We start from the raw sequence: 26,383 nt of genomic DNA on the forward strand, positions 1-26,383 counted from the left end.
TATTTTAATTATTAAAATTATTTTCATAATATTAAAATATATTCAAAATACCCGAAATACTATTACAAATTATAAAAAAATTAAAAATTACAGAATTGATGAATCTTGTGTCTTCCTAATTGAAGACACAAGAACATGCTTGTATATATAGGCTACAAAATTAGAAATTGCAACCATAAACACAAACCTATCTATCTTAAGTAAAAATTGACATTGATGAAAAATATTGACTGATATCATTATTATTTGATGTAAAAATAAATATTCTCGATTTTTTATGGATTTTTAATTATTTTTTTATTTTTTATGGATTTTTTAAAAAATAAATAAATTTAACGTAATAAAAACACGCTCAATCACGCATGGGGCGATTGGGCATCACCGCCCAATTGAACGCTGCCACGTCGCCCTGCTCTTCGGCAATAGCACATCCGTGCCGACGACAAGAGCGCAACAACAAGCACAACGCCTACTCTTGCGGAAGAGCACTGATGCGAATGCTCTTAAGATCATCTATTAATGTATTTATTTTACTTAGAGCATCCTCAATGGTCCGGACTAGTGGTTGCCACATCAGTTTTTCATAGTCTGAATGATCCTCCTGCAGTGGTGCGGATTAGTGTCCGCTCCATCAAATTTTTATTTCATTTTTTTTATTTTCATATATTATAAATAGCAAATAGAAATATTCTTTCTGTCCCAACTAAATTGAGTCGTATTCCTCTTTAAGATGTCCCAACTAAGATGAGTCATTTCCTTTTTTAACAAAAACAAAACATCCAATCATTCTTACTTTATTCCACTATCTACTTTACTCTCTCTTTATCTTTCCTATTTTATTTCCCTATCCTACTTTTCAACACAATTTCTTAATCGATGTGGCCAAAAGTTATGTCTCAACTTAGTTGGGACGGAGGGAGTTCTAAATAAGATGCAAAACATACATTACTTAATTTTAAAAAAGGTTACAATGAAAATAATTAAAAGAGGTACAATTTCAACGACGACTACGTGCCCAAACTTCTTCAACCATGTCCGACATAAGTGCATGATGGGCTTGTTGGTAGCGCATGTTATCCCCTTTCCGTAATCTCTCATTGACTCCATATGGTAAACCTAGAGTGACCGGCAGGGTTGCATGACCAGCGCTCGGTCTGGCTTCGTTATCGGGCCAATCGGAAACTCTTGGACCTTCATCATCGATAATCATGTTATGCAAGATGATGCACGCGCTTGAAGCATACCGAATCCCGTTCCACGTCCTTCCGTGCAACCTTTTGCCGCATTGCAAATAAAGCTCTCTTCAGATTCGTTGGGCATGAGATGGAAAACTAGCCATCTCGGGTAAATGTCATCGGCTAAGTAGTACCCACATGATGCTCCTGTCCATTGGCAGTGAACTCCATAATCGGACCATTGCCAATGGATTGCTCAGTGAAGATAGACAACGTGTTCAGCATGTTGATGTCGTTGTTTAAAATAGCCACCCAGAAGTGAGCATGCCTGATCCAAAGACGGTAGTCAACGATGGCTTTAAAGGATCATCACCGGGTGCGTACCTTATACCCACTGGGGAATTGGCCTTTCCGCGTTGTCGGACAATTCTTCCACTCCTAGTGCATACAATATATGCTCTCTAGCATTCCAGGAAAGTCATGCACCTTCCATTAGGAATTGGCAATCAGTGGAATTCGGCTTGCGCAAATATGTGATGCCGAAGGCCTCCACCACGTACTCACAAAATTTTGTCAGTCACTCCCGCCTAGTTGATTCCCCGATGTGAAGATACTCGTCGAACATGTCCATCGTGATGTCGTAGGCCAACTGACGAAGCGCAACCGTGAACTTCATAAGCGAAGATAGCCCAGGCTTGTCGGCCGCATCTTGCAGCAACTGGAAGTACAGGTCGCGCCGCCCCTCCAATGTCTAAACAATGCGGAGAAACAGTTCTCGCCGCATCTTAAATCTCCTGGAAAAAACCATCGGTCTCCACCGTAGTTCATCGGCGAAATAGTCTTCGAACAGACGTTCATGAGCTACGTCATGCTCTCAGCGGTCATATGTCCAACGACAGATGGGCCTCAGGACCTTCTCTCCGACTTGTTTTTGCATTGCATGGATACCAGCAAGAATCTAGTCCGCTAAAGTAATCATTATCCGCTCCATAGCCCGAGAAAATAGAAAAGAGTATAAAATTAATAGTATCTTCAATGAAAGATGTATATAGAAAACTTATTGAGAAAATGAGAGATGTATATAGAAAACTTATTGAGAAATAACTACGTTCTCCATCTCAACTAAGTTGCGGAGATAATTTTTTTTATTTAATAAGTTAAGTAAAAATAAAATAAAATAGAAAGAGAGAATAAAGTACGAGAGATAAGAAAGAGTAAAATAGAAGATGATGTTTTTTTTTGTCAAAAGAAAATGACTCAATTTAGTTGTGATAGCCCGAAAAGTAAAACGAGTCAACTTAGTTGGGAAGAAGGAAGTTCTATATTTACCTTTTGTTTATAAATATCATTCTGTAATAAGAAAATATATTTGAGAAGACATTGTACATTCTTTAGTTTTAAGGAGATTTTTTTTTCTTTTAGGATTTAGGTTCTCAAAATATCAGTCCTCAGAATTGTGATTTATTTAATCAATCTGAGCCGTTCATTTATTTGTTTTTTCTTTATATATTTCCCTCCTATTCTATATTCAGAATTTCATTTTTCCAATTTTTTTTATCAATTATTTGTTTTTTCTTTATTTTTGTCCCACCTATTCTATATTCAAAATTTCATTTCTCTTTTTTTTTTCAGAATTTCTTTCGCCCTTCCCTGCGATGTATTTTTGTTTATTATCAGTCCTCGGATTTGATTTGTGATTTGTTTAATAGATCTGAGCCGTTCAATTTTATGTTTTTTCTTTATATTTATACCGTCTTTCTATATTCAAATTTTCATGTTTCCAATTCTAAAGTTCAAAATTCTTTTGTAATTCCATGGCTATTGTGTTTCGTGTTTCCAATTCTAAAGTTCAAAATTCTTTTGTAATTCCATGGCTATTGTGTTTCGTGTACTCTGTTTTCTGTTTTGGATTCCGTTTCATGTTTTGGCGCAAACTTTTCCTCCGCCTGGTTCCGGCCGCGGTAAGTCGGTCTCCGGCTCTGATCCTGATTCTCCTTCGCCTGTTACCCGCCGCGATGCTCCGTGTTCGGTTTCCGATCGCGCTCATCCTCCGACGGTTACCGATCGCGCTCATCCACCGATGGTTACTGTTCTCTCCACTCCCCCGCCGGAGGACGTTCCCGCCCCCGATAATATACCGCTGGTGACCGGTCCCTCCTCCGGTGCTATCCCGCTCACAATTGGCGCTGTGCGCTTTGATCTCCCGCCGTTTACTGGCTCCCACCTCTCTGCACGCCGCGGCCATCTGGGCCCGGCTCCTCAGGCTAAGGACCATTCAAGAAAAGGCTTCTCACTTCTTCTACGCCGCCAGTTCACCGGTTGATTCATTCCGACTCGGCGTCGTTCCTCCCACGCCTGCTTCCGGCTCCGGCGCCAATGCTCCCATCAAATATCTTAATACCATCAAATATTCAGAATTTACATATTTCACGTCATAAGCAACATATACGGATCATATAATATCACTGATTAATGCACACAGTATTATACATGCAATCAACATAGACTTAATTTAGGAGCTAAGAACCAGTGTAAAATCTACTATTTTTATACTTATTTTGAGTTTACCACTTTCTGCATAGTATCAATTTTGTAATTTAAGCTGATCAATATATTCCCCTGCATATTAGTCAAATCGTACTAGTACCCCTAAGCTTATAAATACGAACTTCTCGACAATTCTCATAGGCCACTCTAATTTACTTGTTATAATCCAATTGATATTTTGGTTATTTATAAATCATTATCATTATTAATAATTATACTTCACATAACCAATAACTTCTACTCAAACACTCCTTAATGTCAACAAACTACATTTTCTTTCACTATACTTAATCACAATCTTTTAAACATATCTATATAATCAAAACATACCATAAAAATTTCATAATCATTAATATTCAAATAATCATTTGTATTTACTCTCTAATTAAATTTTTATATGAAGGATGACAATCGTACCTTGAGAATTGAGATGCTTAGCCAATTCTCAAATCAAAGATGGAGGGACCGAGGCCCCAAAATGAGAGACTAGCTAGCTATATATTAAGATGTCCAATCCTCTAGAATTTTCTATACTTTCTTCTTTAGGAACTTTTTTATACTTTCTTCATACTTCCAGAATATTCATATTTAAAGAAATTATCTCACATTTAGTGACTTTTCATTTCTCTCAAACTTCTAAAAGATTATTTCATTATTATTATATTTTTGTTTAGATCACATGGAAAACACACGAACATATCTATCTTTGTTTAATACATTTACTAGTTTTGAGTTGGTAATAATTATTTAAATATTTCCATGTCCTATAGGTATCGTCCGCATATACCTAAGCTTATGGGTATTAAATTAATTTTAATATTATGATGTACTTCAATGCACATCATATTCATAATTTATTTAAATACATGACACCTACATACACACACAAATACTATATTTCTATTATATTTTCAATACTGATTTTTTTCATTTATTAAATAAAAATAGTTTTAGTACTAAGTTTTTGGACATTCCTTAGAAATCTATCAAAATTATAATCCACTAATTAATGAAATATCAATGTAAATTCTCATCATCTTAATCCATATCTCCATTCAATCACTTGCTGCCTATACAATCATAAACTAAAATATACGTACAACTTTAATTACTATCATTTTGATACTATATTTTAAACCCAAGTAGCCTGAACTGGGCTTTAACTTTAGTTTTATGAATATCCGATCTAATCTAAAACCGAAGTAGCCAGAACTTAGAGCAAGAATAACGCTACTGGGCCGGGCCGCAACTCGCGAGTCCCGGCCCGATTTCAGCATTGGAGGGGGGAGAGTCACGGCCCGGGACGGTCCCGGGGCCGCAGTTCCGTCCCTGGGCCGCTCCCGGGGTCCGACCCGGCTCAGGGTATATGCATCGGGATGGGCCGCAAACCCCCAAAAAATTTTTTTTATTTTTTTTTATTTTTTTGCCATTTTATTATATCCATTTCTTCAACATTCTTCCACCAATTTCTCCATTTCTATCCTCTAAATTATTTTAATATTTTTTCTAGGATGTAATTTTTATTTTCTAGGTCTTAATAATTTTTTTTTCTAGGATTTGTAAAAATTTTTCCTCGGATTTTTAATTTTCTATTTTTCGACTGTACAATGAATTTTCCCGGTTTTAATTGTTCAAATTCTATTTTACGAATAAAATATGTTATAGTTGTGAATAGTGCAAATGAATAGTTGTGGCCTGAGTTGTGGCCCGAGTTGTGGCCTGCGGGATTAATGGAGTTGTGGTCTGGAACCCCTAATTTGAGGGAATGATGACGTGGAGGGGACTTGCGGCCCAAATCCGGGCCAGGGTTATTCGTGCTCTTATTGTAACTTTATTTTTTATTAACCCAAGAAGCCCGAACTCGGCCCAAGTACATTATTACGTTCATGGGCCGTGGGATCAAATCGATGCCCGACCTGTTCCATTATTAATTATTTCTTGTGTATGTACTTCCTCCATCTTAACAAAGATGAACCTTCATTAATGACACAGAATTTTATATAATTTTATTTTATATAACAAATAAAGATAGTACAGTAAAAGACGTGAAATAAAATAGTAACAAAAGTGTCTCCATTATTTTTAATAATGTGTTATTTTGATTAGGATAAATTAAAATAAAAGTTAGTTATTTTCAATAGGATGGAAGAATTATTAGATTAGTTATATAAAAGTAAAAATTTATCATTAATAGTGAACAACAGGGGCATCCTCTGCCAATTATCAATGTAAAATAATATTTTATCTGTACGATTAAAAATAAAATATTTTTATTTTGAATTGTCTCATCTAATAACGTAATGTTACTTTTTTTTTATTATTATTTTATTCTCTTTATTAACTCATAATACAATCCCATATAAAATCTCTAACATCCAAATATTTCATACTCTATTTATTAAAATAGAGGGAGTACACCGTATATATTAATCTCTCCGCCTTATCAAGATGATTACTTTTTTTTTTATCTCAATCAAAATGATCCCTTTCTAATTTTGAAAATAACCTCCTCTCTCCCGTCTTGTCATTAAAATATTCAATTATCTTTTTTTTCTCTATTTTATTTCATCTGACAATACTTGTCACCGAGTAGATCAGTTATTGACTTGTAATTAAAAAAATGGAAGTTCTCGATTATTTACATAGATGAAATAAAACACGAGATTGAAACACGATGGTTGTTAGCTTAGTAACTAAGCTTGGTTTGGCACAACCAATGCCAACCCTTAGTTGAACGACACAATGTCGTTTAGCAAACAAGCGAGGCTTGCCACAGATGAACCTCCCACTGAAACCGCTTGTCGAACCGTCTCCCTAAACTCTCCCACTCTTCTCGCCATCTCTTTCCTCTCATGGCTCTCCAAATCCATGAATTCCTTCACGAGCTTGGCAATTTCCCCGCTCATCAGTATTTCCCCGAACGCCAAACCCTCCTTAGCATCCACCCCGATCTTCCAATCCTCGATCACATGTTTCCGAATTGTGGTTTGGTCCATCATTATAGGAAAGCAAATCATCGGCACCCCACTGAAAATACATTCCATAGTCGAATTCCATCCACAGTGCGTCCAGAACCCCCCAACAGAAGGATGGCACAACACCTTGAGCTGCTCACACCAAGGCACGACTCTCCCGGCCTCCCCACACCGCTCTTGCAGCCGCTCCGCCTCCCCACGAGCCACCCACAAGAACCTCACGCCACTCGCTCGTAGTCCATCTGCAACCTCGTCCATCTGGGCTTGAGAAACGTGGTGAAAGCTCCCAAACGAGACGTACAAAACCGAGCTTGGTGCTTGGGAGTTCAGCCAGTTAAAGTAGTGGTGAGGATCACTTTCATTGGCTGAGAAAGTCGTAAGAGTTTCAAGATTGAGGTAAGGTATGGTTGGACCAAAAGTGTATATTGGAAATGCGAGGTCTTGCATTAGGGCTTCTATTGCTTGGGATTCCAGCTCGTGGATTGAAGAAATCAATAGGCATTGAGCTTTTGATATATTAGTGAAAAGTTGTAGTGCAAAATCAAGAAGGCGTTGATCTTCCATTGAGGCGATTGATGGAAGATCTGCGAGGCGGATTGAGTCGATCCCCGGGATGTAATTAATCCGTTCGTCCCATGTTTCTAGTTTCACATGACAACTTATAATCAGCTTATTAGCAATTAACACAAAATGTAATAAAGAAAAACTTTAAATATATACTACTAGTCTACTACGGAGATGTTTGGTTGTCAAGATTAAATTTCATGATTAAATGTGTACCATATTTGGTTCATAAAATTAAATCCTACAACTTAATCCTAGATGGATTGTCTTATGATAATTAGTCATAGCTTCCCCCTCCGACTAAAATAATGCCACAACTTAATTTTAGATGGATAGTCTCATGATATTAGTCATGGCAACCGAATGCCACCTACTATTAGTAGTTTTTAAACTTTTTTGATACGTAGTACTCATTAAGAAATGGTAAAATAGTTTAATGAAGTTAGAAAAAACATTTTTTTTTTCTTGAATTTTCTTATGTATAAAAAACGAGATAAACCCACAAAATAAATGATCAATACATACATCTATCATCTATGGAGAAGGTAATATATGAAATTGAAACATTTACATTAGCAAAAGGTTGACCCCACACACCATTAAATATACATAAATTAATAATTATAAATAATACTACTTAAAATATTTTCCAATTGTTTTATCTTAATAATTCATCGATTGTTTAAAATAATTATCACAATACATAATAAATATTGTAAATTTATCAGAAAAATCACAAATTTTAGTCAAATTATTTTATATCAACCACTTTTAAAAATAGCTATAAAATCATGGATTTGAACACTTTCCCCAATTTCATGTGACGAAATATTTTGATTTCTTATTTGTTTTGAGGCACACGATTTTAAAATTCATAATATGGTTGAATTATTTGGTATGAGATGGTTTCTTCTCTTTGTGCGTGTGTTGAGATGGTTTCATCCTAATAGATTTTTCACATATCTCACTAAATACAATTTCAACTAAACTAGATTTATAGAAAATTTGAAAAAATACTAAAATTCATGATTTTTACTTAGTTGATTTTTAAACTGGTGGAACCAAGGAGTAGAATCTAAAAAATCACGTTTTCTTGAATCTGCCCTGATAAATATGCAAATTTATGGATGCATAAAATGAGCATAATTACTGAAAAGGGCTCACCAGATGAGTGAAACGGGTGATGGCCATTCCGCTTGAGAAGGTCAAAATGTAATTACCGAGACCTCTTTGTTCTTGTACAAGAGAGCTCAGCCAAACTCTCACCCACGCGGCTGATTTTAACAAGTAATACAAACTAAGATCACTAGAATCTAGTTCTAACTATTACAAGACCTTGAAGCTATCGCTCCTGCTTCAATCGCACTCAATTGTACCTGCACACTCAAGAAACGAGTCAGCACAACAAAGAGAGATCCTCTCGGATCTAACCACAAGATATTGACTAAGAACACTAAAGAGTAAGAGCAAGATATCAAATGATCTTGGCTCAGAACCCGCCACACAAACACAGATCTATTCGTCCAGAACTTAGACCCAAGGGAGCACAACTGGATTGGATAGAGTTAACCCTCAGACCACCAATACCTCCACCGTGAAAGCCCCTCACACCAGATCAAGATCCACCGGACAAAACCTCCACTCACAAAACCCTAGAACTTCTCCAGAACTTAAGCAATCGAAGAGATTGCTTCACACCAGCACTCACACAAGATCTAACTCTCAAAGAACCGAGAAAGATCACCAAGAGACAGCCAGAAGATCACTGGGGAAGAGAGGAGAGAAGAGAGAGAGTTCTCAGATACGCAGAAAAGAGAGAGAGAGGAATGTGAGATATGAAACGGCTCAACAAAGCCAACACACACATAAACCGTCTCAACCCTACATCCAACGGTTAGGACACAACCATCCAAGGAGAGGACACGTGGCAGCATCTGGAGAGAGGGACTAAGAAATTGGGCTCAACCCAATTGATAACATCTGGGCTCAACAAAATAATCACAGCCCAATAAGAGTCCATCAAATATCCAACATACTCCACCTTGGACTTTTATTCTGGGAAACCAATCAAGTGTTGTGGGCTAAGGTATTCTCATCATAGCCTACAAGGCAGATCCCTCAGCACCAAAGGACTAAGTCCACAAGCATCTTGGGAACTACCAGGTTGCCTTTAGACACCAGAGGGGCTGACACCCATTAGTCTAAAGGACTTCATGCCTCCAGTCACCTACCACCCTTACCACAGCTGATAAGGTGACTGAGGTCTTTCCCCCGGGACATGCAACCTATCCTAGATCAAAGTGCAAGAACTTTATGCAGAAAAGAAGTTTTTCTAAAGGTAAGGGCTTAGTTCCCATGTCAGCTGGGTTTTTATCAGTATGCACTTTATGAAGAAACACTTCACCTTTTTCTACAATATCCCTAATGTAATGAAACCTTACATCTATATGCTTTGTTCTATCATGGAAAACAGGATTTTTACACAACTGTATAGCAGATTGAGAATCAGAGAACAACACAGGAGAGGATTTCACAAACTTAAGTTCAGAAAGTACTCCCTTTAACCATACAGCCTCTTTCATTGCCTCAGTGATGGCAATATACTCTGACTCAGTTGTGGACAGGGCCACAATGTGCTGCAACTGTGATTTCCAACTTATGCAAGACCTACACACTGAAAAAACATAGGAGGTTGTTGACTTCCTCTTATCTCTGTCATTAGCATAATTGGAATCCACAAAACCAGTTAGCAAAACACCATCATCACATTTAGAATAGCATAAACCATACTTAGCAGTTTGCTTCAAGTATCTAAGAAGCCATTTCAGAGCTTCCCAATGAACAGGACCTGGATTAGACATGTATCTACTAAGGCATGACACAGCATAGGCAATATCAGGCCTAGTGCTAACCATTAAGTACATAACAGATCCAATAGCATTAGCATAGGGAATTCTCTTCATAGCATCAATATCAGATTGGGACTTAGGGCACAGATCTTTACTCAACATAAAATGAGCAGCTAAGGGCACAGAAGCAGGCTTAGCATCAAACATGTTGAATTTTTTCAGAATTTTGTACACATAAGGTTCTTGATGCAACACAAGGGTGGAAGTATCTCTATCTCTATGGATATTAATCCCTAAGATTTTCTGAGCATCACCTAGATCCTTCATATCAAAATTCTCACTCAAGGCAGCTTGCACACCCTTAATGGTTTTCAAACAGGGACCCATTATAAGCATATCATCAACATATAACAGAAGAAACACAGGCACAGAGTCAAGGTTCTTCACATACAAGCAAGCATCAAAGGTACTTCTAACAAAACCTAATTTCTGCATACATGTATTAAACTTGATGTTCCACTGCCTAGGAGACTGTTTCAAACCATAAAGAGCCTTTTTCAACAAGCACACATGATTGGGAAACTTGGGATCAACAAAGCCCTCAGGCTGTTTCATGTAAATGGGCTTATCAAGATCACCATGTAAGAAAGCAGTTTTAACATCCATCTGTTTCAATTCCCAATTAAAATGAGCACACAAAGCCAACATCATTCTAACAGTTGTAAATTTAACAACAGGGGCAAAGATTTCTGTGTAATCCACCCCCTCTTGTTGAGTAAAACCCTTTGCAACCAATCTGGCCTTGTACCTAAGGCCCTCCACCTCATTTTTCAGTTTATAAAGCCACCTGCAATCAACCACAGATGCACCAGGAGGCAAAGGTACAAGAATCCAAGTAAGATTAATTTTCAGAGAATGCATCTCCTCCATCATGGCTTTATGCCACTGATTCCAGAATTTAGACTTAACAGCCTGCTTATAGGTTTGAGGCTCATCACCATCAGATTCATAAACATTGAAAGCCAAATTTATAAGAGCAACCAAACCAACAAAGCCATCATATCTAGAGGGTTTACTAACATTGACCCTTCTAGTTCTATCTCTGGATAACACATAATCCTGCAAGTTAGTATTATCAATAGCATTTTGGATGCCACTAGGGCTATTAATCACATTCTGAGCAGGGACAGGAGGAGATCTTCTAACAGGACTATCATGCAAGTTATGCATATTGTCAGCAACATTTTGGGCAGGATTGTGATGCAGCACATTTGGTGTTCCTTCATCAAGTGTCTCATTAGGAGTATAGACTGGATAGGTGTTCCAGAATGGCTGCTCCACCTCACTTGGAGCACCAGAAGGCTGCTCCACACCAGTGAGTGTATCTGTGGACTCCACCTCAGTGAGAGGTTCATTGTCCACATCTATAGGATCTGGGCTCAATGTCAGTCTTAAGCAGGGGAATTCATCTTCATTGAAGACAACATCCCTACTTATTATGACTTTGAACCCAGGTTCATCCCTCAGCCAGACTCTATACCCTTTGACACCCTCAGGGTAACCTAGAAAAACACCTTTTCTAGATCTAGGCTCAAGTTTGTCAGACTTATTATGCACAAAGGCAGTACAGCCAAAAACCCTTAGGTGAGAAAAATCAAGAGGCTTGCCATAGAAAACATATTCAGGACACTGACCAACTAAAGGCACAGAAGGAGACCTATTTACCAAATAAGTAGCAGTTAACAAAGCCTCACCCCAAAACTTTTTTGACAATCCAGATTTAGAAAGCATGCATCTCACTTTTTCAAGTAAAGTTCTGTTCATTCTCTCAGCAACCCCATTTTGCTGTGGTGTATAAGGCACAGTTCTATGTCTTTTAATTCCAAAGCTATCACATAAATCATCCATCTGATTATTGCAAAATTCCAGGCCATTATCAGTCCTAATAGCCTTAATCTTCTTACCAGTTTGAGTTTCAATCAAGATTTTCCAAGTTTTAAGTCTATCAAAAACATCAGACTTGTGCTTCATCAAAAAACACCACACTTTTCTTGAGAAATCATCAATCACAGATAAGAAGTAAACACATCCAGAGTGAGAGGATACAGAGGCAGGACCCCAAACATCCATATGCAAATATTCAAGAATACATTTACTCACATTAGCAGGTGCAGGGGTATTAGGGAAAGAAACTCTGTGTTGTTTACCCAGCACACAAGAATCACAGAAGGGCAACTCACTTTGGACATCATTATCAGAAAGAAAAGCATGTTTTTTCAGGATACTCAAACCTTTTGCACTCATATGACCTAGCCTATTATGCCACAACATGGTTCTGTCAGTTTTAACTACATTAGCATAAGCTTTGTCACAAGCAAGAGGGACAGCATTACACACATACAAGCCACACTTCTTCTGAGCTTTGAAAAGACACATAGAACCTCTGCAAATTTTCATGCAACCTTCCCCCCACTTCCCTCCCATACCCTCATTTTCAAGAGCAGTACATGACATCAAATTATAGCATAGATCAGGAACATATCTGACATCCTTTAGGCTGAGCACATAACCATTTTCAAACTTCAAACACACAGTGCCAATACCAAGAATTTCACACTTCTTGTCATCAGCCATTGACACAAAAGTCTTAGTTACAGGTTTTAGCTCAGAAAACACCTCCTTAAAAGGACTCACATGATAAGTACATCCAGAATCACACAGCCAATCATTTGAAGTAAAAGGACATGCAGGGGAGGCATTGACAAATTGCAGATCATGCACCATAAAAACAGAATCATTTACATTATCATAAGCAGCAACATTGACAAGGGTTTCAACCTGGGGATTGTTGTTAGGGAACTTATTCTTTTTAGGTTTAGTGCACTCTCTCTTATAGTGCCCAACATCACCACAGTTGAAACACTTCCTATAGGTTTTAGGGTCCTTGCTTCTAGATCTAGACCTAAACTTTTTCCTAGGGTTTGAAGAATTTCCAGAACCACTACTGGGTTCATTACCCCCTCTTGATTTAGATCTACCTCTAACATTCAACACCTTATTATAAGCATTCTTATCAGCAGCCCTTTCCCTAAGCTCAAGTTCTTTGGATTTCAGGGAGCTAATAATCAGGTCTAGAGGAGCAGAGTCTCTACCATACTTAATGGCAGCCTTAACATCACTATAGGAGTCAGGTATGGCATTCATCAGGGCTATACTTGTGTATTCATCTATAGTTTTATCACCTGACCTCTTAATGTCCTGAACTAACTTCTGAAACCTATCCACATTGTCATCAATATCTTTAGCAAGATCAAGCTTAAATTTAAACAATTTTTCAAGCAAGTACATTCTGGAAGACATGGAGGTTTCAGTGTACAGAGTATCAAGCAATTTCCACATATCAGCAGCAGATTCCTCATGATCAACTTTCCTAATCACAGAATCAGATAGATTTAACACAATAGTAGCCCTTGCCAATTCATTCATCTCATCAATTTTATCCTGAGCAGTACCATCAGGCAAAGTACCATCAACAACTTTAAACACTTTTTGTTGAATCAAAACACATTTCATTTTCTGTTTCCAAATAGCAAAATCATTTTTACCATTGTAAGGAACCACACCAACAGGTTGAGCCATTTTAACAAGAAAATTTGCAAGAACACAGGAAGCAAGACAGAAACACACAGCCTTACACACCTGAGAGCACAGAGACATACACCAACAAAGCAGGAACAGACCAAAGGCTTTCACACAACAGAAAGGGACTCAAATCCTTGACTGTCACGAGCAAGGCTGGCCAAGGCTATCCCAGCTCGCAATCACTCACTTCTGGAGGGCGCAGGGGGTCACTTGGGCAGCACAAGATGCTAGGTGGTCAAGTGACTTGAGATAACAGAGCACAAGAACCAGCGGAAGCAACACAGAGAAAAGAAAACACAGAGGTCCTAAGTCCTTGCCACAGACTGTCTACCAGAAACAAAAGCCCAAACCTATAGTTGGCACTAAACAGAAATTAAGACAAGAAAGAGATTAAGCCAATTTACCAGAGTGAATCCCCTCTCGAAGGAGGATTCCACTTGCCCACCTCCTTAAGCGACTCGGCGTGCTAGACTAATCCCCCCGTGGCTCTGATACCACTGTAGGGATCAGATCAGTCTAGGTTCACTAATTACCGAGACCTCTTTGTTCTTGTACAAGAGAGCTCAGCCAAACTCTCACCCACGCGGCTGATTTTAACAAGTAATACAAACTAAGATCACTAGAATCTAGTTCTAACTATTACAAGACCTTGAAGCTATCGCTCCTGCTTCAATCGCACTCAATTGTACCTGCACACTCAAGAAACGAGTCAGCACAACAAAGAGAGATCCTCTCGGATCTAACCACAAGATATTGACTAAGAACACTAAAGAGTAAGAGCAAGATATCAAATGATCTTGGCTCAGAACCCGCCACACAAACACAGATCTATTCGTCCAGAACTTAGACCCAAGGGAGCACAACTGGATTGGATAGAGTTAACCCTCAGACCACCAATACCTCCACCGTGAAAGCCCCTCACACCAGATCAAGATCCACCGGACAAAACCTCCACTCACAAAACCCTAGAACTTCTCCAGAACTTAAGCAATCGAAGAGATTGCTTCACACCAGCACTCACACAAGATCTAACTCTCAAAGAACCGAGAAAGATCACCAAGAGACAGCCAGAAGATCACCGGAGAAGAGAGGAGAGAAGAGAGAGAGTTCTCAGATTACGCAGAAGAGAGAGAGAGAGGAATGTGAGATATGAAACGGCTCAACAAAGCCAACACACACATAAACCGTCTCAACCCTACATCCAACGGTTAGGACACAACCATCCAAGGAGAGGACACGTGGCAGCATCTGGTGAGAGGGACTAAGTAATTGGGCTCAACCCAATTAATAACATCTGGGCTCAACAAATAATCACAGCCCAATAAGAGTCCATCAAATATCCAACATCTAAACTCCCTCGCTCGTTTCGCCATATCCCCCCTCTCGTGGCTAGCCGGATCCATGAACTCCTTCACGATCTTGGCAACTTCCGCGCTCGTCAGTATTTCCCCGTACGCCAAATCCTTCTTTCCATCCACTCCGATCTTCCAATCCTCGACCACATGTTTCCGAATCGTGGTTTGATCCATCATTAAAGGAAAGCAAATCATCGGCACTCCACTGAAGATACATTCCATAGTCGAATTCCATCCACAGTGCGTCCAGAACCCCCCAACAGAAGGATGGCACAGCACCTTGAGCTGCTCACACCAAGGCACGACTCTCCCGGCCTCCCCACACCGCTCTTGCAGCCTCTTCGCCTCCCCACGAGCTACCCATAAAAACCTCACGCCACTCGCTAATAGTCCATCTGCTATCTCGTCCATTTGGGCATGAGAGACCGAGAGGAAACTCCCCAACGAGACGTACAGAACCGAGCTCGGTGTTTGGGAGTTGAGCCACTCAAGGTAGTTGTGATCATTATCATCACTTTCGTTGGTTGAGAAAGATGTAGGAGTTTCGAGATTGAGGTAAGGTATGGTTGGACCAAAAGTGTATATTGGGAATGAGAACTCTTGCTTTAGTGCTTCTATTGCTTGGGATTCCAGCTCGTAGATTGAAGAAAACAAAAGGTATTGAGCTTTTGATATGTTGGTAAAAACTCGTAGGGCGAGACCGAGAAGGCGTTGATCTTTCATCGAGACGATCGATGGAAGGTCTGCGAGGCGGATTGAGCCGATCCCCGGGATGTAATCAATCCGTTCGTCCCCTTTTTCTTGTCTCACATCGACAACAATAGTCAGCAATATTAGCAAAATTTAAATACAACAGCAAAATGTTTTAGAAATCTCAATAATTATAACATCATACTATTAACCTTCATTATTCTACTTATGTTTCTAGCCGGACAACAAATAATCAACGATACTAAACACAATTTAAATATTAAGCAAAATATGACAGAAATCTCATTAATTATAACATCAGTAGATAATAAATAATCAAAAATACCAACACGATTTGAATATAAACCAAAATGTGATAGAAATCTCATTGATTATAGCATATAACATTCTATCAACCTTCAATATTCTTTTTTCTAGTCTCACAATATTGGCAACAAATAATAAGCAATTTTCGTATAATTTGAATGTAATACAGTAATATATAATAGAAAACTCCTTGATTACAACTTCCTACTAATCAGCAATATTAATAAAATTTAAATACAAAAATAAATTTATGTTTCTATTCTCATAGAAATATCATTAATTATAATGTTATATTAACCTTCATTAATTTATTGTTTTCCAGTCTCATATTTTAATTTGAGACAAGGATATCAATGATCCATGCATATACTTGGATATATTTATTCAGGGACGTGATCATATCATACCCCATATTCATGGTGATAACCTAATAATCCTCATTTTATAGACGAAAAATATCATTTTATGGAACAAAATATCATTTTATGGAATAAAAGTATCTTTTTATCGTGTGTAAATATTATTTTTAGTAAAAATAATACTTTTGACCCATAAAATGATAGGATTATTAGATTATCACATAAATATGAGTTATGATATGATCGTACCTCTATTTATTCAAAACTATTTTATTTATATTAAAATAGGAGTATGTTGAGAAATCTAATACGTCTACCTATTTGTTTAACATTTGAATTGTCAGACCTTTCTCGGTCAACTAAGTATTTTTCAAAATTACGAAACAAAACAAAATTATGCACCAATTACTAGACGATTACTATCTTATTCAATAGCGGAAATTACAGAAAAGGGCTCACCGGTTAAGCGAAACGGGTGATGGCCGTTTCCTCTGAGAAGGTCAAAATGGTAAAACACCGAGAACACGGAGGCCGGCATCGGCCAGAGCGACGCCACCGGAATATTCCTCCGGTTGCCGAAATCAACCGCCCAGAACAAAAACGTGTCCGCAATCAGGAAATGGATCGGCTCGATGAGCCGATCCATGAGGCGCTCGAACGGCTCGGCCATCTTATTCTGCGTGGCGCCGACGAAGCTGGGCATGTCGGCGGCGCGCTCCAGCTCCGACGGGAGCACGTTGGGGATGGCGGCGAAGCGGATGCTCGGCGGCCTCTCCTCGGCGCCGATCAAGCCGAGCCACTCCTCGGTGAGGACGACGGTGATGAGGAGATCGGGGTCGGAGGCCGCGAGGAGCTTGCAGAGGTTCATCATTGGGTTGATGTGGCCTCTGCCGGGATACGGCACGGCAATGACGTGGCGCGCTGTGATTGGCTCGCTGCTCGCTGTAGGCGTCATGAGGTTTTGCGTTGTAGTAGTAGTAATTTGTTTTGAATCTTTTGATCAATATCTATATCTATATATAATCGGGTTTTTTTTTCGAAATGGTGTTTTCTAGTACCTTTTTTGACTAAACAAGTGTACTTTTCGGTATAGTGAAAATTCAATTGTGACGTTAGTGGTGTCAAATAACGAGAGTTGCGCGACAAGTTCGTATAGTTAGGTACGGTCAATAGAAGTAACGTTAACCTCGAAAGTATCTACTCTTTCTGTTCCTTATTAATAGATATGCACTAAGGGCATCCGCATCGCTGCGCGATGCTGTCTCGTCAGTATTTCCCCGAACGCCAAATCCTTCTTACCATCCACTCCGATCTTTCAATCCTCGACCACATGTTTCCTAATCGTGGTTTGATCCATCATTATAGGAAAGCAAATCATCGGCACCCCACTAAAAATACATTCCATAGTCGAATTCCATCCACTGTGCGTCCAGAACCCCCAAACAGAAGGATGGCACAGCACCTTGAGCTGCTCACACCAAGGCACGACTCTCCCGGCCTCCCCACACCACTCTTGCAGCCTCTTCGCCTCCCCACGTGCCACCCACAAGAACCTCACGCCACTCGCTAATAATAGTCCATCCGCTATCTCGTCCATTTGGGCATGAGAGACCGAGAGGAAACTCCCCAACGAGACGTACAGAACCGAGCTCGGTGTTTGGGAGTTGAGCCACTCAAGGTAGTTGTGATCATTATCATCACTTTCGTTGGTTGAGAAAGATGTAAGAGTTTCGAGATTGAGGTAAGGTATGGTTGGACCAAAAGTGTATATTGGAAATGAGAATTCTTGCTTGAGGGCTTCTATTGCTTGGGATTCCAACTCGTAGATTGAAGAAAACAAAAGGTATTGAGCTTTTGATATGTTGGTAAAAACTCGTAGGGCGAGACCGAGAAGGCGTTGATCTTTCATTGAGACGATCGATGGAAGGTCTGCGAGGCGGATTGAGCCGATCCCCGGGACGTAATCAATCCGTTCGTCCCCTTTTTCTTGTCTCACGTCGACAACAATTGTCAGCAATATTAGCAAAATTTAAATACAACGCAAAAATGTTTTAGAAATCTCGATAATTATAACATCATTAACCTTCATTATTCTACATTTCTACTTATGTTTCTAGCCGGACAACAAATAATCAACGCTATGCTAGACACAATTTAAATATTAAGCAAAATACAAAAGAAATCTCATTAATTATAACATCATATCAAATCGATAACAAATAATCAAAAATACCAACACAATTTGAATATAAACCAAAATGTGATAGAAATATCATTGATAATAGCATATAACATTCTATCAACCTTCAATATTCTTTTTATCTTGTCTCAATCGGCAACAAATAATAAGCAATGTTCGTATAATTTGAATGTAACACAATATATACTACCTCCGTCCACCAAAATTTGTCTCACTTTGATCCAGCACGGGTTTTAAAAAATGTAAGGGAAAGTGAGTTGGAAAAGTTAGTGGATTGTGTGTCCTACTTTTAAAGTATTAGTTTTATAATAAAATGTGAGTAGGAATGAGTTAGTAGAATATGAGGTTCACTACCAAAAATGGTAAAAGTGAAATGGAACAAATTTTGGGAGACAGACAGAAATGGAAAAATATGACAAATTTTGGTGGAACGAGGCAGTAGTTAAAGTTAACTAGGATAAATGAAGACAATTATGTTTATCAAGCTTTTCATTGGTATTGAATTGATATGTTACATAACTTACATTCAAGAATCACTCCAATTTATAGAAATTGTTTTCAATGTGAAAACGGAAGGTATCAACATAAATGGAATCTTCATAAGATTGAGCTATTTCTATTTCATGCTATATAGGTTGAGCCGTGTTGAAAGTTTGGTGATTCTTTTATCAATGATTCTTTACTAATTCTATTTTAGTATTTCTTATTATTCCCCTCTTCCGGTCATGATTTTCCAAACATTGTTATCCTTAACCACATGCCATTGTGACACTATTTCGACATTGCTAAACAATAAACAATCAATTAATAATAGTTAAGTAAATAAAAAGTAAATTACAAGTCCACGATGAGGATTAAAAAAAAAGTAGTACAAATTAAAATGTAGTTACATTTTGCAGTCCAAAGCCTCTTTTGAGTGAGAGGAAAACTTGGAGTGAGAAGAATAGAATTGATGTACAAACAATCATCATCCATTTCACCAAACGAACCAATTTCTTTAAGACTTCTCCTCTGTTTGGAGTAGTATAAAAAGTGCTCCTTGTTATATAACATCAACATGTCCCCATTACAATAAACTTTGATAGGCTGAAGACGTTTGTGGTAACCATGACCATCATAACGATGATGTCTGAAGACACTTATATAAGGTCCTCGCCTGATGTTGGCACGTACCTCGCACCAACCTTTCTCGACTTCTTCATATTCCTTCAACAACCATATCACATTATTGTTGGAGATTTGAGATTACAAGAAGGAATACAGAAACGAACTGAAATGAAAATTACAAATGTAAATCGAAACTATAAACTTTAGAACAGGAACAAGCCGAGTCGAGGATTCCTCTTTCCGCAAGACGAGATACGCCCCGGTAGTGCTCTTCGGATTGGCGTTTCGTCCCCAAAGATAAAACGGCTACGTCTCTGGTGAAGCAGCACCGCTATCAACAGAGCTCCGGCGAACTGGATGGAGGAGAGGGCAGAGCTTCGACAGAAGAACAATGCAGAGGGAGAAGAGAGTGTATGATGCATAGTGTATTCTAGTTTCTGGTGTAGAGAATGCTAGAATGGCTAGCCTATTTATAGGCTCAGTCCACTGCAGGGGTCAACCCAGCCTTGATGGCTGTCATCAATGGCATACGGATGTAACGGTCGTCGGTTACGAAGCGTTACAAAACGTTGCAGCAGCTGAGAGTCGAATCTAGAAGCTTCTAGATTCGTCCATGACGTGGACTGTCACGTGTCAGCCATCCCGCTTGGCTCGCTGACGTGGAAACGGTGGTGGTCTAAAAAGAATTAGACCCACTAGACTTGGGCCAAGCCCGCAAGTAGGCCCAAGCATCCAAGCCCACGACCAGGCCCAAAGAACAGCCCAAAGACCACCCAAAGACCAATTGCCAAGATCCAAGTCCAAGTCCAAGTCCAAGTCCAAGTCGAGTCAAATGTCTCGTTGAAATTATAATTGGTCAAAGTCCATTGACCGGGCATAGATTCCAACAATCCCCCACATGAGTGGAAATAGCCAAATGCATATGCATGCAGACACAAGCTCAACCCTCGAGAGGTATATAAGCATAAGGATAGGTAGCTTTTAGCTTTGAACCTTCCATAGTCAACGCCATCGGATACACAGGCGGCCTAGTAGCGCGATGCTTTGAACTAGTCCCCCACGGCGTGCACCGAGACAATGGTGTTAACACTTAAACACCTCAACCTCATCCGTTCTCACGTTTTGTGTCCTTTGCGGCCTTGGACACCACTTTGGATTCATAAGTGTGTAATTTGAAGCGGCCACACTTCACACTTACATAGGTGATTCCTACTCGAGTATCTTGCCCTACTCGGTCTCTTTGAGAACTCAATCTCCTTGAGATCCTTAGGAATCATTAAAAGTCATAGACTTATCCTCACCACAAGGCAAGTTTTCAACACTCTATTGCTCTTTAGGGAATAGATGTAGATGAGTGTTTCACACGAACTCTCATAGCTTAGTTTTCCCATTGAACCAAGTTCTTGGGATCTCCAGTCATCATGGTTGGGTTACCACTATGACAATTCTTTAGTTTGTGGATTTCAAACCCATTCCCTCTAGCAACTTATTCATTTGATCACGGTTTAACCCTTTGGTTAGCGGATCCGCTAGATTATCTATTGACTTCACATAGTCAATTGTAATCACGCCTGTTGTGATCAAATGTCTCACGGTATTATGTCGTCGACGAATATGTCGAGACTTACCGTTATAGAAGCCATTGTTCGCCCTCCCGATAGCGGCTTGGCTATCACAGTGAATCAACACTGGAGGCACTGGCTTACACCAACCTGGAATATCCTCAAGGAAGTTCTTAAGCCATTCGGCTTCTTCCCCAGCTTTATCTAAAGCTATGAATTCTGATTCCATAGTTGAACGGGCTATACATGTCTGTTTCGTGGATTTCCACGAGACAGCACCACCCCCAATAGTAAAGACGTATCCACTTGTTGAAAGTGAGTCCTTATTGTCGGATATCCAATTCGCATCACAGTACCCTTCAAGTACCGGGGGGTATCTCGAAAAGTGTAGCCCATGATTTTGAGTATGTTTTAGATATCTCAAAACCCTTACAAGAGCTCTCCAATGCTCTTTGCTTGGATTACTCGTGTAGCGACTCAACTTGTTCACGGCACAAGCAATGTCCGGCCGAGTGCAATTAGTCAAGTACATAATGCACCCAATGACCCGTGCATATTCTTCTTGTGCAACGGGTTCGCCCTTGTTTTTGCTCAAGTGAACATTGAGTTCAATTGGAGTCTTAACCGGCGCGCCATCATAGGCATTGAATTTCTTCAATATCTTCTCAACATAATGAGATTGGGTTAAGATGATTCCATCGGATGTTCTTAGAATTTTCATTCCAAGAATTACATCGGCTAGACCCATGTCTTTCATGTCAAAGTTTCTCTTTAACATGGCTTTTGTCTCGTTAATCACTTGAGTGTTACTACCCATGATTAACATGTCATCAACGTAGAGACACACTATAACGTACCCGTTATCAGTGCTCTTAATATAGACACATTTGTCACACTCGTTGATTTTAAACCCATTTGATAACATCACATTATCAAACTTCAAGTGCCATTGCAACGGCGCTTGTTTTAATCCATAGAGGGACTTAACCAGTTTGCATACCTTCTTCTCTTGTCCGGGCACTACAAACCCTTCGGGTTGTTCCATATAGATTTCATCCTCTAGTTCACCATTTAGAAACGCAGTCTTAACATCCATTTGATGAATCTCAAGATTGTGCAATGCAGCAATCGCGAGAAGCACTCGGATAGATGTAATCCTCGTTACATCCTTTTGTTTAAAACCCTTTACAACCAGTCGGGCTTTATACTTATCCACTGTTCCATCGGCCTTAAATTTTCTTTTAAGCACCCATTTGCACCCTAAAGGTTTCGCACCTTCGGGCAAATCAACCAACACCCAAGTGTGGTTTAGCAAAATTGAGTCAATTTCGCTATGAGAGCAGCTTCTCTCTAATGTGTGACATGTGAAGGCTACTTTTATTGACATTGGCTCTTCATCCAACATAAAAACAATGTAGTCAGGACCAAATGTTTTTGGTGTTGATTTTCTGACTCTACTACCACGTCTTAGTACTGCATCACTTGAATCATGCCTCACTCGCTTGCGCGATTTAGGATCTTCATCCGCAGATTTAGAACTAGTGGCTTCATCCACTATTTTTGAACTAGTGGCCTCATCTTCAATTCTTATCTCTGAATTGATGGGGACTTCTTCTTTGTCCTTGCAAGGAAATGTATTTTCGAGAAATACGGCATTCCTTGACTCGATTGTTGTTCCTACTGTAATAGTCGATATTTCAGATTTGTGAACAACAAATCTATATGCACTACTGTTAAGTGCATATCCAATGAAGATACAATCGACTGTTTTAGGGCCAATTGTAACTTCTTTGGGCGGGGGAACCATCACCTTTGCCAAACACCCCACACTTTGAGGTATTTGTAGGATGGTTTCCTACCTTTCCACAACTCGTAAGGAGTGATGTCTTTTCCTTTGAGTGGAATTTTATTTAGGATATAGTTGGCTGTCAAAATAGCCTCCCCCACATGTTCTGGGGTAATCCTGAACTTAGTAGCAACGCATACTTATCACCTTGGCCAAACACCCCCACACTTTGAGGTATTTGTAGGATGGTTTCCTACCTTTCCACAATTCATAGGAGTGATGTATTTTCCTTTGAGTGGAATTTTGTTTAGGATATAGTTGGCTGTCAAAATAGCCTCTCCCTGATCTAGTAACTCTTTCGAATTTAGGGGGAACCATCACCTTGGCCAAACACCCCCACACTTTGAGGTATTTGTAGGATGGTTTCCTACCTTTCCACAATTCATAAGGAGTGATGTCTTTTCCTTTGAGTGGAATTTTGTTTAGGATATAGTTGGCTGTCAAAATAGCCTCCCCCACATGTTCTGGGGTAATCCTGAACTTAGTAGTAACGCATTCATCATCTCTTTTAGAGTTCGATTTTTGCGTTCCGCTACACCATTAGATTGTGGTGAGTATGGAGCAGTTGTTTGATGACTACATACTCGCCTCCTCTATCACTTCGAATCGCTTTGATTTTACAACCAAGTTGATTCTCAACTTCGTTCTTATAATTTTTGAACGCTTCGATTGCTTCATCTTTACTTCTTAAAAGATAAATATAGCAATATCTTGTGCAATCATCTATAAAAGTGATAAAGTACTTTTTACCACCTCTAGTTTGCACCATCTTTAAATCACATACATCCGTGTGAATTAATTCAAGGGGTTTTGTTTTTCGTTCAACTGAGTGAAACGGTAACTTAGTCATTTTAGCCTCAAGACATATTTCACATTTGTCTTGGGTATCTACTTCAATTGCCTTTAGTAAATCTAAATTTACTAATCTTTTTACGGCTTTTGAATTTACATGTCCCAATCTACAATGCCACAAATTTGAAGACTCGGTCAAATAAGAGGAAGTAGATGCTTTATTATTATTGTTAGCCAAAGGCTTTGGAACAAGGCGCGTAGCCACACTAAGCTTGAAAAGTCCATCGGTTACATAACCTTTTCCGAGGGACTTCCCAAACTTGTACAAAACAAACCTATCAGACTCGAATACAAGTTTAAACCCCTTATTAACTAGTATTGATCCTGACACTAGGTTCTTGCGGATGTCCGGGACATGTAGCACATCCTTCAAAGTGATCGTGACTCCAGATGTCATCATGAGTATCACATTGCCAATGCCGAGGACCTCGGACGATGCTTGATTCCCCATGTTGATCTTCCTCCCTTCAACAGCAGTGTAGGAGGCAAACTTGCTCCTATCTGAGCAGACATGAGATGTACCAGCGCCTTTGCTGTCAACAATGTTGACTTCTGACCACGGCAACGTCTTCATTCCTTGAACTCTTTCTCAACGACGTGGGCTGCCGGCTTCTTCTTCTTGCTGCGGCAGTCTTTGGCAAAGTGGCCAACTTTGCCACACTTGTAGCATTCGCCTTCAAACTTCTTTGTAGGCTGCTTTCCCTTCCCTTTGTCTTTCTGATTTGGGCGGGGGCGTTTGTTGGAGGGTCCGCCCCGCTCCAACAAGTTGGCTTTGGCATCAAGTGGGCTAAAGCCCTTAGCCTTTTGATCGATCTTGCGCACATCCGCTTCAATGCGCAGCTTCACGATCAAGTCTTCAAGACTCATCTTCTTTCGCTTGTGCTTGAGGTAGTGCTTGAAGTCCTTCCAACTAGGAGGAAGCTTCTCAATGAGTATGCACCGCACAAAGTTGTCGGGCAAATTCATCCCTTCACCATGACCGGTCTAGAGTCGACCATTTTGTAGTCCATGAATTTGGATACTACAACATGTTCCGTACCGGCGGCATTGTCGATACTATATTTGCTTTCCCACATCTCTTTGGATATGGTTACAATGGAGTATACATTGTACAAACTATCATCTAATGCACTTAGAATAAAATTTTTACAAAGATAATCTCCTTTGCGCCATGCTTCATAGTCCGCCATGACCTCAACACTTGTCTCTTGATCACTTGGCGCGGGCGGCTCGTTCTCCGTGAGGAAGTTGGCGATGCCCAATGTTGTCAAGTAGAACAACATCTTTTGATACCACCTCTTGAAGTCAGCTCCTCCAAATTTAGGTGGTTTTTCGGCGGGTGGCATCATTCTAGGTGCCAACGGTGCCGCACTTGGTCCTTGGAAAGAACCATTCATGTTGCCCCCGAAGGAGCCAACAACATGGTTGGGCATAGAGCCCCCACCATTCATGTTGGGCGTAGAGCCCGCCATGGTCGTACCAGATCCGAAGGAACCGGTACCCGTGTTGGACCCGAAGGCCCCAACACTCGATCCATTGAAGGATCCGAAGGAACCACTAAAAGTGGAACCAACCGACCCACTAGAGGATGATCCAACAGTGGGCCCAAAGGGGTTCGTAAACCCCCATGACAATGTAGACGAAGAGGTGAACCCAGGGGTAGGGACCATTGTGGGGATTGGTCCGGTGTTCGCCATGGTGGAAGAGATGATGGCGGCGGTGGTGGCCGGAGTGGTGGCAGCAGCAGTGCTCGATTCAGTCGACATCTCCAGCAAAGGTGTTAAGGTTTCGAAAGTATTTAGGTTCAGTTATGTCCAAATTCATTCAAAGGCAAGTATATCTCGTCTTGCGATTGTTGGTTTTAGGACTTACAAGAAGGAATACAAGAGCTAACTGAACCGAAATTACAAAAGAGGATTCAAAACTAATAAACTGAAAAGGAAATTAGCCGAGTCGAGGAGGCCTCTTTCCGCAAGACGAGATATGCCCGGTTAGTGCTCTTCGGATTGGCGTTTCGTCCCCAAAGATAAAACGGCTACGCTTTGAAGAAGCAAGACCGCATCGGCCAGAGCTCCTGGCGAGAGGCTGAGTCTAGAAGCTTCTAGATTCGTTCACGACGTGGACTATCACGTGTCAGCCACGTTGGCTTACCGCGTCATACTGACGAGGTGGCATCCTGCTTGGCTCGCTGACGTGGAAACGGTGGTGGTCTAAAAAGAACTAGACCCACTAGACTTGGGCCAAGCCCGCAACTAGGCCCAAGCACCAAGCCCACGACCAGGCCCAAAGACCACCCAAAGACCAATTGCCAAGATCCAAGATCCAAGTCCAAG

General features: G+C 40.0%; 2 protein-coding genes and 1 pseudogene across 2 annotated transcripts; all 3 read right to left on the bottom strand.

Moving 5' to 3' along the window:
* Nucleotides 1–6,385: 6,385 nt before the first annotated feature.
* LOC125188769 (UDP-glycosyltransferase 87A1-like) lies at nt 6,386–8,468 on the bottom strand. Its single transcript, XM_048085819.1, has 2 exons — nt 8,426–8,468; nt 6,386–7,338 (listed from the first exon to the last, which is right to left on the bottom strand). Exon 2 carries the CDS (start codon nt 7,259–7,261, stop codon nt 6,449–6,451), a length of 813 nt encoding a protein of 270 aa, XP_047941776.1. The 5' UTR covers nt 7,262–7,338; nt 8,426–8,468; the 3' UTR covers nt 6,386–6,448.
* A 6,492-nt stretch (nt 8,469–14,960) lies between these two features.
* On the bottom strand, nt 14,961–17,494 carry LOC125190055 (UDP-glycosyltransferase 87A1-like). Its single transcript, XM_048087252.1, has 2 exons — nt 16,943–17,494; nt 14,961–15,907 (listed from the first exon to the last, which is right to left on the bottom strand). Exons 1-2 carry the CDS (start codon nt 17,436–17,438, stop codon nt 14,961–14,963), a joined length of 1,443 nt encoding a protein of 480 aa, XP_047943209.1. The 5' UTR covers nt 17,439–17,494.
* A 205-nt stretch (nt 17,495–17,699) lies between these two features.
* Nucleotides 17,700–19,885, bottom strand: LOC125190056 (annotated as a pseudogene).
* Between the last annotated feature and the right edge of the window lie 6,498 nt (nt 19,886–26,383).

This window comes from Salvia hispanica, chromosome 5 (genome assembly GCF_023119035.1).
Source record: "Salvia hispanica cultivar TCC Black 2014 chromosome 5, UniMelb_Shisp_WGS_1.0, whole genome shotgun sequence".
NCBI lineage: Eukaryota > Viridiplantae > Streptophyta > Magnoliopsida > Lamiales > Lamiaceae > Salvia > Salvia hispanica.